We start from the raw sequence: 16,579 nt of genomic DNA, 5'->3' as shown, positions 1-16,579 counted from the left end.
TTCTGAAGCTTACTAAAACTGTACCGGTACTAATATTCCTCAAATGGTGCGATTTAATTTAATCTCAGTACACCACATTAAGTGAAATTCATTTATAATAGGAAGAAAATAAAACCACTAGATGGTGCCAGTGTTCATCTGGTAGAATTAAAGTGCTTACCAAAAAACATACATCATCCACCATCTGTAATATTTTTATTGATTATTCAGTAAACATTTTTCAAGTGGACTTAAAGTTGTACTACTTGTAGATAGAATACTGCATTCAGCTTAAAATCAGTTCAGGCTTCTGCTGCTGTGAATAAGTCATTGGAGCTTTTGGTCATCCAGCTGTGCTTTGCACCGAGCAGCAGTCCGTGTAGCTTTAATCCAGTACTTGCACGTAGTTTTTAGGAACCAAGGCCCGTTTGCCCCTCAGGTCCCCCAAAAACCATTCATCATCTATGGACTCGAGATTGGTTATAATATCCCCAACCTGTAAAAGAAGAGGAAATGTGGTTTTACATGTAATGAGGAATTTATTTTGTTTACTCATGCAAGATGGAATCGCATCGCTACCCGCAGGGAGAGCTCCTCATCGCAGGTTGATGTGAAGCTGTACAGAGCCCTGGCTCTCCCGCCTCCAGCAGCTCCATTCTCCTGGTTATTAAACGGCTGCTGGCCTGTAAAGGGCAAGATTTGAAGGAACACTTGCAAATCACAACAGATCTCATTGAGCATGATCCTATACTCTTGTGTTTCTTGAACTTTTAGAACAGTGTATTTAGTGCATGCGTGTGATAAACAGTGAAGCTTTGGGGGCAAACATTTCTTCTCACTGTGTCATGCTACAGAGCAGCATGACAGGAAAAGGGGGGGGGGGGTCTTTGTCCATCTTCTCACACCTGATTTTCTCTACCAAAAAACGCACAGTATAAAGACACTGGTGTTTCAAAACGAAACTCTTCAGCTCAAATGTTAATGACATCATCACACCTGTGGTGCTTTCCACATAATTCCTGGGGAAGAGGCCCTCCCTGCCGTTGAGCCTGCCACAGCTCCACTCAGCATCGATGTGCTTGGTGACGAGGATGCAGTCGCCCTGTTGAAAGGACAGCTCTTCCTCTGTCCTCCCTGCATAATCATACAGAGCCACCACCCACTCCACGTCAGAGTGAGACGCCTACAAAAAACGAGGAGCCAAATACACAAATGTTCAGTGCACCTGCAGAAAACTTAACTATAACAAAACTATTATATATTTTGCTCAACACATAGGGTCAAATTGCATGGCCAACATTGTCTGGATTTATTATCGTGCTTGTATCAGTGTTGGTTACCTGAGCAGGTTTGGCAGCCTCAGGGTGTATGCTGGGAGAAGCAGCAGCCATCCCTGTGTAAATGTGAACAAAATTAAATCAAGGAACAAACAGAAAATTCTATGGCCTCATTTTGTGACAGTCCTTAATAATGTATTGGTGTGCTATTAATAATTCAATATTGCTGCCATTGAGGAAACTGGTGTCAGGCTTTTTGTATTATTTCTTTTACTGAGCAGGAGTTTGCATTATTCATGTGAATGCTTCAACTTTTTTCCTCAATTTATAGTATTTAAAGAGTATTTGTAGGACAACAATGTACTACTCGTAACCTCTGATCTGTAATTCTAAACTCCTGCCTATGGCTGGGCTTTTGTAAACAATTATTTAATTAAAGTCAAACACAAGTGCAAATTCTTGACATGCCACAGAGGGTATGTACCAGCCAGGATAAAGTAAAGACGCTCATAAAGGCTCTTCAGTGAAAGATACAAAACGTCTGTATGTTGTAGTGTGGATATTCACACAGATAAATGTATGTATATACAGTTTAAAAGTCAGCACATAGTGAGCGTCTGAGTGTCTTCAGAAAATCTTACCAGGCAGTGCGACCTTCTTACTGGGTTTCTGACTCGGGGGTGGAGGCAGATCTTCAATGACGTCTACAAAGTTAAGGGGGAAGATGCCAGTGTGGACGCCGATCTGTCCCCGTGCCCAGTCCTGTCCCATATACTCCTTCAGCTGGATCACATCACCCTCAGAGAACGACAGCTCATCACTGTGCTCCCCTTCAAAGTCGAACCTCGCCATACACCTGGGACCACTTTAAGGGTATATTAAACATGCAGTTAGCCCATCATGCTAGTTTATAAAGGCTGATCCAAACATTTTATGCTGCAAAGACAGTACCTGACTTTTGCGGGTGTTGGTGGCGGCTTTGGTTTCCTTTCTGGGAGGGGTTTTGGTGAATCCAACTAATCAAAAAGAAAAAAAAAAGTTAAAAGCATTTGCCTTGCTTTTTGATTGTCACTAAATAGGTGAAAGATGCACTGAAACCTACCAGGACTTTGACATGATTGATGGGAAAGAAACCAGTAGATCCCCTACAGGTGCCTCTGTACCACTCGCTGTCCACCTTCTCCACCATGGTCACGATATCTCCCGCTCTCAGACTCAGCTCTCCGGGGCCCTCTGTTTGAGGACCAAACACTTCACAATCAGTCATTCAGTGCAAACAATCAAATACATCTACACTTACAGGCCACTTCATTAGGTACACCTGTTCAACTGTTTGTTAATGCTGATGGCTGATCAGCTGATCACATGGTGGTAACCCAGTGAATTTAAGTATATAGACATGGTCATGCTTAAGTTTAAAGCATGGCACATTGGCACACTTTGGGCCCCTTAGTGCCATCAAAGATATTTGATGGTTTCTTGAATGTGAATTAGTTCACTGTACTCAAATGACCTCCACCTGTGATATGTGGTATAGCAGGAGTTCTGCATTGTGGATGTGCAAATCTGCAGCCGTCTCTCAGGAATGTTTCCGACACCGTGTTGAATCTATGCCATGAATAATTAATACAGTCCAAACTGGGACTAGCAAGGTGTACCCAATAAAGTGGCCATCAGTGTCTATGATTCTTTTCAGTCAATATGCATTTTATCAACAGGAGAGGTTGCTGTTTAGAGTGTTCACTGTGGCATGGACACAAAGAGGCCAGCAGAAATAAGAAACTATTTGTTATTTAGGGAGCATTAGAGCTAGAAGAAGAGCTAGGCGTGTTTGTCAATTTTGGACTGACCTCCTTTCTATTGCATTTCTTTTCTGGAAAACAAGCTAGTCTTGGTCAAAGTTAATGCTAATTCTTACTAGTTAGGCCCCCATTATCTTGTGCCATATAAACCATCACCTCCTGACTTCACCAGAAAGAGTTGTCTCCAAAGATTAAAAGAAAAAAAAATGCATATGCATATGGATTTCTAAATTTAGTGGGAGGCCCTTGGGTTAGCCCCCTGTCTACAGAGATTAAACTATACTAACCTCCCTCCCCTCTTGACTGGAAACCTATTATTGTATTTGTCCTCTAATTAAAATGCCACAACAAATCCAGACAAAGAACAGCCTGAAATGTCAAAAATATTCTATTAAACAGTTATTTAAGAAACCGATGCTTCACCTGGATCGAAGTCATGTACGACCTGCACCTTTAGCCCAGTTTGGTCAGCACCCTGCACAAAAAGGAACAAAGACTTTAAAGGGTAGCACATCAGGACAGACTGGTAACACCAGCATCAACGCATCAGGTGGCAAAAAACATACACTGACTCATAATAAAAGGCTGAGTCACCTGTGGTGAAGATTCATCCGAGGAAAGGGGAGTTATAATCTTCATGCGGGACCTGTGGACTTTTCCTCTATTTTGTCCAACTTGGCACTCCAATTCATTGTGATTAATTTCTCTAAGCAGCAGCAGCACTTCGTTTTTCTATTGAAAAGCCAACAGTACACAAAGGACTTAATGATGTGCTTAACAATGATGAGCTGCAGGCCACGTATGTGCTGGTAAAACTAGTTTGGTCACCTGGAATGACAGCTCTCTTGAATTACTCCCTTTGTAGTCGAAGCTTGCAATCCCATGGGGAAGCTGCAACTAGTGGGAGAAAGAAAAAAAAAAAAAAAAAAGATCAAGCCCTCACTAAGCCGTTGTAGAAACAAGCTTGGTGGATTTATGTGTACAGTCTCTCACAGTGTATTTGTTGTAGAGGCGGTGGCCTGGATTGGGCCTTGGGGGTAAGACGAGTTCTTTCCTGTGGGGCTTCTCTGGCTGGAGTTTAGGTGACGTGTCCCATGACAGTGACTGAGAGCGACCTGTGGCTTTGAAGCTTTGGGGAGGCCTTCCCGGGGCTATTTTGGCTGCAGGTGGGCGAGGTGGGAGGCTTTTGTTCACACTTGGCTTCCTGAAGTGCAAAATTGTGCACAACTTGAGCGGGACATACTCAAAGTGTCCTACAGTTTGATATTTGATTGTTTTCCCCCCTCCACTTACCGAGGCGGCAGAGATGGCATTGGCATAGCACTGAAAGGCTCCTGGAAAAAGAATCAGGGCAAAAGATGTGAAGCACAACTAGCTGAAGCTCAACAGCAGGCAGCGGGTTTAGGAGGCAAGAGTTTCATCAGAAGATGCACTTCAATGAGGTTTGAGGCTTTCCTGTGATCCAAATCATACCTGGAGGGACAAGCTGGACTGCAGGCTTTTTTTGTGGTTCATTGAGTTGTTTAGTGAGCCCACAGGGTTCTGAATTGGAAGAGGAGGAGGATCATCCCAGGAGGAATCTGACATTAAAAAAGGCATACTGAGCAGCTGTGCTTCATGTGTACAGGATAAATAAAGTTGAAGGTAGGTAAGAGTTCAGTGCCCAGTTACCACATGCTGCATAGATGTCAGATAAACACATCAGTGTTTTGACATAAATCAAACATCAGTCAATCGCTTAAGGCTTACTGAACCTACCTGAACTGGTTTTGCTGGGGACCCTGATGGTGGTTGGTCGTTTCGGCAGGCTTGGCACGGTGACGGAGCCCCCATTGACGTTAGAGTTACGCGGTGGTTTAAATGGCATCAGATCTGAGCAATGAGACACCTCGTGAGTGTACAGCTTTGCGTTTGTGTTGCACCAACCTAACTCAGGACCTCCGGTGTACAATAATGTCATAAAAGTCAAGCAGAACGTTGCTGTTATTTGCAATCAAGAAGAGAAGAGCTTAAGGTTTACTTAAAGGAAGAATTTGGAATTGTAGGAAATAAGCAATGCATTCGCATTTCTTAGCCATTCCTCCAGCCACTACATAGTTTTGTGCAGCATCTCTGACCACGATGTAACCAAACAACCATCAGTTAGGTTTCTTTAAATGCCAAATATCTGCCAGTGACACCAATCAAAGATTCTGCTCTCTTTTCTCAGCTTCTTATGGTTGTCACTTAAACACCAGTAAGATCTTTGCAGGCAAGATAACCTTCTTAACCACAATTTATATGATTTCTTCTTACATTAATAAAGTCAAATAAAGGATGAAAGCAGATTTAAAAACCCAAAACAAAACAGTAAGTTGATTAACAGAGAAACTGGAGATGAAAAACGTAAACACGTGCTTTTGGAGCAGTGCTTTTTATTTGTACTTACTTATTGGAGTCTCCACACACTCATTCTCTCTGACCACGGAGGCTGAGTTGTGGTTGTTTATATTCAGATTGGGTTTGAGTGGTTCCTTCACTGGAGGTTTAGGTGGAAAAGGTGAAGGTTCAGGTGGAAAAGATGAAGATTCTTCCTCATACACCTGACTGATTCTGGTCAGCGAAGGGCGTGATATTTGTGACATGGCACCCTTGCTGTGTAAAGCCTCCAGCTCCTCCCTTATTGATCGACCTGCGGGTTTCTCAGGAGGCTGAGGTCTGGGGGCTGTCGTAGCGTTTTTAAAGATGTTTGCCCCCGATATGTTTTGACTGTCATTGTCTATACTCGGGGTAAACGGAGGTTTGAGAGCTACAAAAGGTTTAGCAGCAACTGGAGGCCTAATGGATGGCTTCCTGGCAGGAAGCTGCGGTTTGCTAGATTCATTCCCATTTCCGTCCTCGCCGGTAGCCTGGCTCTCAAAGGCCTGGATCTTGGCCCGGATGCTACGTTGATTGTTGCTGCCGCTCATCTCGTCAGGAGCATCTTCACTTTGCGAGGATTTGTCGGCTTGATCAGTGATGCCACCGCCCTGCTCGCACTCGTTATCTGCACCGAAAACCTCCAACAACTCCTTTAAATACTTATTTGAGTGGAACTCCTGGTTATCAGATTGAATATCCTCAAAACTTTCACTGATTTCGACCAAAGTCTGAACTTTGGCCTCCTCTTCGGTTGCTTGCTTAAGGGATTTCGTGCGAGGGCGTGGAACGGGACGTTGGCTGCGATTGGAGTTTGAAGGTGAAAGAGTGGCGTCACCAGGTTCAGGGGCAACAGAAGGATGGTTTACGGGAATGTTCCAGTGGACAGTTACAGATCGGGTGCACGTGTGCGTGGAGTCTTGCTGTTGAAGTTGCTTTCCACCAGAGTCAGGATCACTTTGGTCCTCAGCGTTCGTGAGTGCTGCAGTATTTGTCACAACCTTCTCTGCTCCTTCTCTGTCTGCTTGTTTCGGCAGCGAGGGCCTGGGTGGCTTTTGTGGCTTTGTACCTGGAAACATGAAGAACCACAGTGTTTTGAGTCAAACCTGCTATGAATGCTCAGCAGACAGTAATGATCCTTTTATGCCTCACCAGCAGGTCTTTTCTCAGCCAACGGAGGAGTGTCACCACGCTGTGTGACGGCAGCGGCAGGATGAGTCTGTGTGGCGCTTGTGGCTGTGCAGCTGCTCCGGCGGGGGGCTGCAGTGGGCTTTACGGCGTGTTCCTCCCCAGTCTTCTCTTTGATCACCTGGTCGTTGGATGGTGGGAGTGGAGTCATTAAAAGAGAGATTTTCACACATTTTCTCAGTTACTATGACATTTCTGTGTCTTGTATCTAGAATAATAGAATTATTACCACACACCCTTGGCTATGATACACCTTGATCATTTTAAAATACTTGTTACTAGGATTGACACGTGCTCATCAGTGATTATTAATAGGCAACACTGAGACACTGTGGCTCAGGTCAAACCTACTGGGGACACAGAGCCTGGCTGAGGAGGAGGGGAAACCACTGAGGATCCTGTGAACCAGGTGTTACTTGTCAGAGGCTCTGCTGCTACAAAGGTGATCTGTGGTCGCCTGGAAGACAAACCACCATAGTACCATGAGGACCCTCCCCTACATGAAAAAACCCTCAACAAAAACTACACACCCACTTCTCATTCATCTTAAATGCAATTTATTTACTGATGATTACTTGTTAGATTTGTTAGCAAAAGCACAGATCTCTGAACCACATGGCACAAATCAGATATTTGGTTTCATTAAGCTTTTAAGAAGCAAACAGGCGAGCTGTAAAGAGTAGGAGGATGTGGGAGCATGGGAACATTTTACAGTACCTCCTGTCTCTGTTGTTGCTCTGAGAGTTTGTTCTCGCTAAAGGAAGAAAGAAAAAAAAAAAGGTAGCATGAACTTTGTCCCCATTGCACTATAAGAAGTCTGTTCCAGTTAATCATACTACAGATATATTTCTCTCTTAAAAAAAAAAATCCTGCTGAAACCAAACATTAGAAAGAAGACTCATTACACTTCCACATGAAAAACATGTGAAGAAACACACCGCAAAAGGCTCTAAATGTTTCTCAGAAGGCCGGTTTAGGCAAACTTACTTCGTTTGATAGCAGCTCGTATTGAGGAAAGAGGCCCCGAACTGAAAAGAGAGCAGAACAAGAGTCTTGTTTATCATCAACAGCAGGTTCATACTTTTGCGGTGACACCATGGTTAAACAGAAATCTCGTCACTCTTCATTTTAACAAGCCTTCAGTGTAACTCCATGCAGCTCCTCCTTATTGTTGATGATCCAAAAATAGATTGACAAAGAGGCAGAGATGAATTGCTTAAATATTTTATAGATATTAAAAAAAAAAAAAAAAAAAAAAAAAAAAATAATAATAAATAAATATATATATATATATATATATATATATATATATATATATATATATATATATATATATATATATATATGTGATAAATGGCAGACTATTTTGGATTATTATGGTTAAGGAAACAGTAGGCTGTTTATATCAGGTATGTCAGATAAAAAGAAAAATATTTGATATAAGCAGAAAAAAAGTGTTGAAATACATTAAGAAATATCTAAGAACTTATTTCAGAGTCTAGAGTTAATTATGCAATTCACATTTCTTAGACTGGGCTGTCTGAAACAAGTCGTTTAATCTCCTTTCTTCTGATTGGCTACCGACGGTTTAAGCAGCAGGTGGGCAACTCTGCTTAAATACAGAGTTATGTGCCTCAGACAACAGCATTAAATGACATCATAGAGATCCAACAGTAGAAAAAAAACACCACTGGCAGATGCAAGTGCTACTTCTCAGCCTCCAATAGACACTACATACCATGGTATCAAATTCAACGTCGCCTTGAGTTACTAGATTCACAAGGTATTCGGAATACTTGACCTTTGACCTTGAGGTCAAGGCCACTGGGATTCAAACTTGTCGGAGATTTTTAGTAGATGAAAATCCAAGGTGACTTCCTTCTTGAGTTATCACATTCACAGGATTTTCAGAAAACTTGACCTTTGACATTGTGATCAATGTCACTGGGATTCAAATTTGTCCATTTATGACATCCTGCTGGTATCTTACTCCATCAGTATTTTACGGCTGAGGGGTAAAAACTGTCTGAGTCCAGATATTCAGCACAACACTGACCACATTAATGAAACTTTCGGTATGTTTAATAAATGCATCCACTTAACACACACAAAGGCAAAGCATAATAAGTTCCCACTTTATAGAACAAGAGTAGTATTCCAACAAACACTGTTCATCGATCTGTTTGAAATCATCGGGCTTACAAAAACAGGAATCCGCGTAAACAGGACAATTTCCTCAGTGCTTTTGTAACTATTTTACACAATACAGGAGGCGAATGTATTGACACCATTTGACATCCTCAGTTTTTTTCACTTTCAAACATTCTTTCCTTTTCATTGCATCACTCTTTGTGCTGGTTGAAAATTATAGAGGTTGAACTAACGTGACAGGGAATTTTCCCTGCTCATTAAGACCCGAGTCCTGGATCTAAACTATCTGACAAAAGCCCAACAATCCTCCTTTCCTTGTGCTGGGCGGTTAATTTAATTGACTGCTTGAGTTGGAACCACGAGGACTTAATAGGTCACAAACAAATCCATGATGTATGAAAGCTTTAAATAACGTGACAGATTTTCAGCTCTACACACATTTGTCTTCTTAACATGTGTAAACACCAAGTGAAAAAAGCAGCACGGTGTCTACTCATCATTGTGTTGACCTTCTGTCTGTCAGCGAGGATAGATCACCGCATTGTTTGGCCCATTCACAACCTCACCATCAGCAGATCTGGCTGTTAAAGGGGACAGAGCCCTGCTTCCAGCTACAGCTGAAGTTTGGTGAAACTGAACAGCTGCTGCTGGATCGAACATACAAAACTTCAGCTCGGCATGAAATCAAATACCTGGAATGCAAATGTTCTTGGTTCTTGGTTCTTTCAGCACCATCTGCAGAGCAAAACAGAGAGAAACAGGTTTTATAAGTGACGAGAGCAACAAAGACAACATACTTGTGAACATTAATGCAATGAAGATGTATGAGAAAAGTTAGATGTATCATGATTGATCATTTTTAGTGGAATATTATTAATATCTTATCATGATGCAGTGACTGAAATGAACTACAGGTCAAGTAACCAGAAGCAATGGCTGCTTTCACTGAATCCAGAAACAAGCTATGTTAACATGACCTTCTGATCGATCATGTCCAATTAACTTAAATCTTTCTGAAAAAACTTGTTATAATGATTGTTATGAAATTTCAACCTTATACGCCAGATATTTTTTCAAGAGATATATTTTTGAAAAATGGTCCATTGGCCCACGACCAGCATGAGTCAGTGTTTGGACATGAATATTTCAAACATTATTAAAGATAAAAGCCTGAGAATTTCACTGGCCTTTCTTATCATCAAAATGAATCAGGATCTAAAATTTAGTACAGATACATCAAAAAATGTCTTAGTATTGGTCAGTTAAAATATGAAAAAAACCAAATAAATCAAGCGGTTGTGTAAAGTCACATTTGAGCACTCACTTAGAAAAAAAGCTTCACATATCAAAAGACAACCAGTGATAATTTCTGAATGGTACAAAGTTGAATTTTACAATGATGCAATTAAACCTGTAGAATACTTTAAGTTCAATTCTTAGTCACAACTATGATAAAAATGTTATTTATCAGATAGTCCTTTGGGTAGAGTAGGTCTTGAAAATGAAAAAAATATGCATATAATCAACAAAATTAGTTTCTCATTTATAATTTATTTATAATCTCATTTCTAATTAGAGTACCATCTGGAAACTATCTACTGATATTTTTGTTTTTGTGGTACAACTTGTTATACTTGCTCAGTCTAGCTTGAAGTTTGAATGAAAATGGCATTGAAAAGTATTCTGCACATTTTATTTTGCATTAGTGCAAAATACAACTATATTCATTCAGAAATGCCAGAGAAAATCTCATCTTTAATAGCCTTTGAGTCATCCATACGTAAACATTGAAGTGTGGGGGGGGGGGAAAAGTATTTGATAGATAAGATTTCACAGCAATGATTAAATGTCCAAACCATAAAATCTGTAAGCGAATCAGAGACGGTTGAGCCGTAGGTGCAGGTTTATTTGAGATTGAATGATCTTTCTAAAACATGAGCTGGTCCTACTGGTAAAGCAACTTACTGAAGATCAGAATGAGGATAAAAATGCACAAAAGAAGCAGCAGGTGAAGATAGCAGTTTTTAAAAAGGCAACTAAATATGACATCAGGGTCCACGCTAAAGCCAACACACCAAAAGTCTGAGCCATTGTTTTATAAGACACAAACTTCAGACTCTCCCACTGCTTCCAGACAGTGCTGTGTGAACTAGAAATACAAGAACTGAAACCATACCAGCAGGGTGGACAAAAACATGTTGATGAACCAGTTTGGCTAAAATGAACTGCTTTCCTTCAGGAAGCACTATAAACACACGTATAGTTATTTCCTGGACTAATGTGGTCCATGACCTGATCTCTAGGTTTTTACAAACCAAAAGCTGATTTCCAGCATTTATCAGCACAAGCTAAAGAGTAAATTCAGTCATTTAAACTAAAGTCATTTGTCCTTGAAGTACAATGAAGACAACCAGGCAGAGACAGAGGAGGCATTGTTTTTAATGCCTCAGACCTGAAGCCCTGACCTAGTTGTTCATGACACGCACCTGTCACACCTGTTACTTGTTATCTGTTTAAGCTATAGTGCTGCTTCCTCAATTTACACAGCATGTGAGAACACAGCTTCTGTACTTTCACTTGATGACACAGACATTTTTAGTGGCTACATGATGAAGTCCCAGGCGCTCTGACACTTTTACACTTAATAAAATGTCAACACTTCATAACAGAAGTCACATAAGTGACACAAAAGCCCACCTGCCTGGTCATCTGTATCACTAGAAGTGATGACACCATGTGCTGACAGCCTTACCTGAGAGGAATTAAAGGAAAAGACATCAAGCGTTCAGCATCAAAAAGGTTATTTCCAATCAATATTTTCCCTCCTGGTCCACCGAGTGTCCCTCTGAACGTGCCAACGAAGCTGAAGCAAGCAGTCACACACCCACAGGCAACAGCAAAAAAGAGGGACGGCCGATAATATCTCAGTGTTTACTCGGCCAATCTGATGAAGTGGAATGTGGTCAATCAGGAAGTGGAGGTTTTCAGTGTAACACCATATTAATCTTTTACTTGTGAAGTCACAGAAATGTTCACGCGACTCTCTGTCATCCATACTGTAGCTGACACGGGTCTACAGCCATTAAATAATTAACTTCAGCATCTTTGAATTTACATTTACTCTGTCACAAGGTCAGCATTTATTTCAGGCTTAAACAGTTAACTGTTAAATTTCCAGTGCAATATAGAACCTGGCTCTTGAGTATTTGCTTAAAATGTTGAATTAACTAAAGGATTTTAAAAAGAAAATTAAAAATATGATGATAAATGGAAGATCTATTTTTTAAAAAAACGATTTCTCAGAGCACCTGAAGAGCACTCATTCAAAGCACTTCAAATATGAGTCCTAGAGTAAATCCAAGTAAGCTAAATGGACTGGTACTTACATATTACACCTTTCTACTCAGGTGAGCACTCAAAGCACTTTCTACTACTAATCTCATTCATCCAGTCATACGCACACACAAACACACTCATTCAGTGCTTTTATCTATGCCTAAGTACTTTCTAGCGTTCACACCCTCACACAGATTTATCATGTGGCAACTCAGGGCAGCTGGAGTAGTCAGGGATGAGCTCACTGACCTTCTGATTGATAGACCTGCTGGTCTACTACCTGAGCTACCAAAAACCCATAGCTCTAATATGAAGATAAAGTAACCAGCAGTGCTGTGTGACACTGCACGATTTGGCATTGATCTGATATCAAGTAAATGCAGGGCCAGTATTGCCAATACTGATATGAAAATTTCTTTATATATTTTAAAACTGGGCTTTTCTGGAGACCTGGAACGTAAATGTGCCTTTTCTCTAGAGCACAGTCAGCTTCTGTTGTTTAAATCTCTTATAGGCTATAAATAAAATAGACATGACAGTCAAAACTAAAAGATTCAGATATTTTCTTAGTTTGCAGGTTTGAGATGTGTTTTTTCATTTAATTTTTTTATACAAATCTTTGGGCTTTGTTTCTATCTTAGAGGATAGAAACAAAGTATCTGGTTACACTTTAAGTAACCATGTAAGCCAGCTGTTTGTGTTCCTCAGATTCAGTCTTATAGGAATGCAAACAGTACATGTTTTCAAGTTTGTACTGGTACCTTTATGGATTTGAAAGAGAAAGTGAGTTTGAAATATCTGAAAAGTACCAAAGTGAATCCATTTCTCTGTCTGTTGGTGTGAAAAAGAAAGTGATGCAGGCTGATACATTTCACATGGTTTAAAGTATAAACTCTAAAGCTGAATGCACTTCTAAATGTACTGAATGTACTTCTCATTTAATGGATGTCACAAACCTCACTATTAGTCATAATCGGCCTCTGCACCAATAACAGCACTGCAGTTTTGTCTTGGTTAAGCTCACCTGTGCGTGAGATGTTAGGCATGAATACCTCACACACACAGAGGTGTGACAAATTAACAGAAACTCTTGACTGATCATGCCTCCCCGTCGCACAGAGATGGACTGATTGTCTGAAAACAGCGTGAATCATATGAGTCACCAGATCTCAGTCCAACAGAATGGCTGTGGGAAGTTTGAGACAGACAGAGCTCTCCACTATCATGTTCAAAACTTCAAATAAGGGAATGAATGAATTATGTTTCATCCCTCCAGTAGAACTGAAGTGATATAGGGAATCAACAAGGCATAAATGTGATTTTTCCAGAGTCCTGTGGAGGTTTTGCACAGAAATTACAGATTATATCAGCTGGTGAAGGCACACCAGTATGAGTAAGCTTCAGGCAGTCTTGTACCATACTTAAACATCACTGCCCCTCTTTCAGCTTGGTTTTTTCCTTTCCACTGTTGTAAAGTGCTTACTCATCGAGGGTCATTGACCCTATAATACAAAGAGATTGTAAACTGTAACTGAATCTATGAGTCCAAATTATTCAGTTAAAAAATGATAAAATCCTCCTAAAAGTCTTACATGATACAGAATAATTACATGCCATTGAATGGTTATACTAAACACTTCCAGCCATACAATTCTCTGCCTACATCAGCATGCTATTAGGTTACAGCGTTAACCATCTTAGACAACAATGGTGGTCTAGGGAGTGAATATCTGCACTGAAATTCATGCTTATCCATCAGATTAGTGGTGGGCAATCCATTTTCCCAGGGGGCCACATGAGAATCTCAGACTGTTGTGGAGGGCAACAGCAATTAAGCTTATAAAGAGATAGCATTTATTTTAAGCAGAATTGGGTTCAGTTTATTCGTGCAGCCCTCTAAAGCAGTCCTCATTTCTCATGTGGCCCCCTGGGAAAATGGATTGACCACACATGCATCAGATGGCTGTTAAGGTATATTAATAAGGGCTAAAGTGGTGGAATAACAAACACACTGACCAATGAAGCAACAGGATCATCCCAAATAAAGAAACTGAAACATGTGTTGCACCTGTATGTAACAATAGTGGTTCTCTGTAAGAGAATTATTTACCATTAGAGATTCACTGACATCAGAAAGCAGCTAAAGTCAGCAGGAAAGGTTTCCCCTTCACGGCCATGCTCTCCCTCGAACACATGCTGACGTTACTCAGCACAAGTGGCAGCAGTCACAGAGCAGCTGGTGAAACGAGCACCAAATGGAGAACAATCTGCCTTCAAGTGTCATGCTTCACCAGCATGAACTCTGTATGAGTTAAGAGAGCAGTCAATTCGATAAGCAAATTTGCTCCCTATCCTGTACAGGTCATCAAGAACATGCTGAAGCACCTTTGGGAGGGAAAAGATTCTAAAGTGTGACTCAGGTCAAAATCCAGGAAGTGCTGCTAACTGTTGAAAACAGATTTGCCCTCACTCTAAAAACAAAACAGCCTAAAGCTGCCAAATAACGATGTCACGAGTGAATAACACAAAGTCAGCAGCAGTGTCCGGGAAGATTAGATGGTGTCGATGCAAATGAGTGATTCACAGTGCAAACTGCCCGAAGTAGTATCTGAAGTGGGTCAGACGATTTTCTGTTATTATCACAAGTTCTATCAAGTACATACGACAAAGTGTTCATCACACAGCAGCCTGCCTGTTCAGACACTGACAGGAATTTCCATGCAGACAGCTGGTGGAGTCAGGCAGTGGTATGAGAGGGTGTGTGGGGGTCTGACACTGCTGGGTTTGGTGGGGTTGCTTGCTAGGAAAAACAAAGATTATTTGGGGTAAAACCATCTTGGTACTTAACTGTTGTGGGCAAGCCGGGGCTAAAATGAAAAGTAGCAAATTATGAGTACAGCAGCGGGTGGAATTTTCTATAATCACAAACTGGATGATTAAAATCCACAGTGCTGTGTGATTATAAGAAACAGAGAAACTGATGTAAATGGCACTTCAGTCAGAGCATTATTAAATAAAGTACTGGTTTGCTTCCACACAGAAAATCAGAGCATTACAACAGCCTGTAACTACTTTATACTGTGTTCAGATTTCTGAAGCAACATCAAAACATAGTTATTAAAAATCCTTCTGCATTTGCCGAAATTAACTCTAACACCGGTCTCTCAATCCTGCCAGATGGCAAGATCCTGCAGGTCCATGAGAGGTTTGCACACCTTTTATACATTTCTAGGATTTCTAGGGATCATTCCTCTCTCTCAGTTTCTGTGTTTAAATAGAATAAAACGCTGACTCCTGAATTGTGAGCTTTAAGCAACAGGTTTTATGAATGGAGCATCGTCCCCCGCTTAACAATGAAGATTTTTCACGCTATTTGCTGCTCACATTACGTTTCTACACAAATGATTTCGTCAATGTTGCAAGTGTTCACACTTGAACCAAGATTCAGCTTTTTCCTAAAGTACGCGCTCTGCAGATAAATCAGAGCCTGATACACCACCATACCCGATGCCTGGCTTGTGCGCTCCCCTTCCTTCTCCTCCTCCTCCTCACGCCTGGATTCTGCCATATTGGTATGAAACGATGTGGAAATTGAAAAAACGGATAAAAAAGAAAAAAAAGTTAGATCTTGGGAGCAGCTGGCTCCTCAGTCATCTGTGAGCATAACACGACGACGCAGTCGGCTGTTGTCCTGTCCACTAGAAGTTTCACCGAGTCCTGCCCCGCTGTGGACAGACAGAGGTGACGACATCCAGTGACCGGACCCCCCGGCAGTAGTCGTTACTGTCGATGTTTGTATGCAGTTTTTTTTTTAAACATTATTATTTTATGTCTAATATCTACGTTTATATTGATAAATACCCTGCAGTCAACAGTAATCTTTTTGCCTTTATTCTGACTTCATATCACTAATGACAGATATGTGTCACATTTATGGGTCAACAAGTCAACAATATGATCAATTAGAAAAAGGAAAAAAGAGAGAAAAAAAGAAAAAGAAAAAACCCTGAAACAAACAAACAAAACTTCAGATGATAAAATAGGGACCACCACAACAACTTCATCTATGAGTCCAAGGCTCTTGTTGATGGATCCCTCCTCCCTTGGATATTTTGAATTGCAGAAACAGATTTTTATTTTTTCGTTTCAAATTTGTATAAATCTTTATTTAGAAAATGTCACCGTCAACCAATGAGATTTATGTAAGCTGTAAGTTCCGGGTGTGTCAACAGTCACATGTATCCCGATCCTTTTCACATTCATCATTAATCTTCATCATTTACAAGCCTGCATTAATTTACATAGGTTTAATATTCATACGAACCTCCAGTAAGTCAGAACTACACCTGCGACCTGCTGCTGTAATAACTCTTGACGGTCGTTGACACGTTTCCTTTGAAAGGCTACTCTGGGGAGATGTAATTCATCTATCATACCACCAGATGCCGC

At 40.8% G+C, this 16,579-nt stretch overlaps 1 protein-coding gene across 1 annotated transcript; it reads right to left on the bottom strand.

The window, feature by feature from the left end:
- Positions 1–192: 192 nt before the first annotated feature.
- Positions 193–15,698, bottom strand: sh3d19 (SH3 domain containing 19). Its single transcript, XM_063477228.1, has 21 exons — positions 15,635–15,698; positions 9,487–9,529; positions 7,631–7,671; positions 7,361–7,397; positions 6,995–7,100; positions 6,608–6,764; positions 5,487–6,524; positions 4,817–4,930; positions 4,532–4,638; positions 4,352–4,392; positions 4,052–4,262; positions 3,887–3,955; positions 3,653–3,790; positions 3,482–3,533; positions 2,359–2,489; positions 2,208–2,272; positions 1,898–2,121; positions 1,320–1,372; positions 976–1,162; positions 559–662; positions 193–475 (listed from the first exon to the last, which is right to left on the bottom strand). The coding sequence occupies exons 1-21, from the start codon at positions 15,696–15,698 to the stop codon at positions 365–367; spliced, it is 3,093 nt and encodes a 1,030-aa protein (XP_063333298.1). The 3' UTR covers positions 193–364.
- Positions 15,699–16,579: the final 881 nt, after the last annotated feature.

This window comes from Pelmatolapia mariae, linkage group LG6 (assembly GCF_036321145.2).
Source record: "Pelmatolapia mariae isolate MD_Pm_ZW linkage group LG6, Pm_UMD_F_2, whole genome shotgun sequence".
Lineage (NCBI taxonomy): Eukaryota > Metazoa > Chordata > Actinopteri > Cichliformes > Cichlidae > Pelmatolapia > Pelmatolapia mariae.
This window is presented reverse-complemented; position numbering and strand designations above follow the sequence as displayed.

What these genes read in the sequence shown, in the direction of transcription:
- sh3d19 (XM_063477228.1), bottom strand. Translation starts at nt 15,698, where the DNA reads ATGGCAGAATCCAGGCGTGAGGAGGAGGAGGAGAAGGAAGGGGAGCGC. An exon ending in CGGATGAATCTTCACCACAG is followed by an intron (nt 3,534 to 3,652) that starts GTGACTCAGCCT and finishes CTTTTTGTGCAG; the next exon opens with GGTGCTGACCAAACTGGGCT. An exon ending in CCAACACCCGCAAAAGTCAG is followed by an intron (nt 2,122 to 2,207) that starts GTACTGTCTTTG and finishes ATACCCTTAAAG; the next exon opens with TGGTCCCAGGTGTATGGCGA.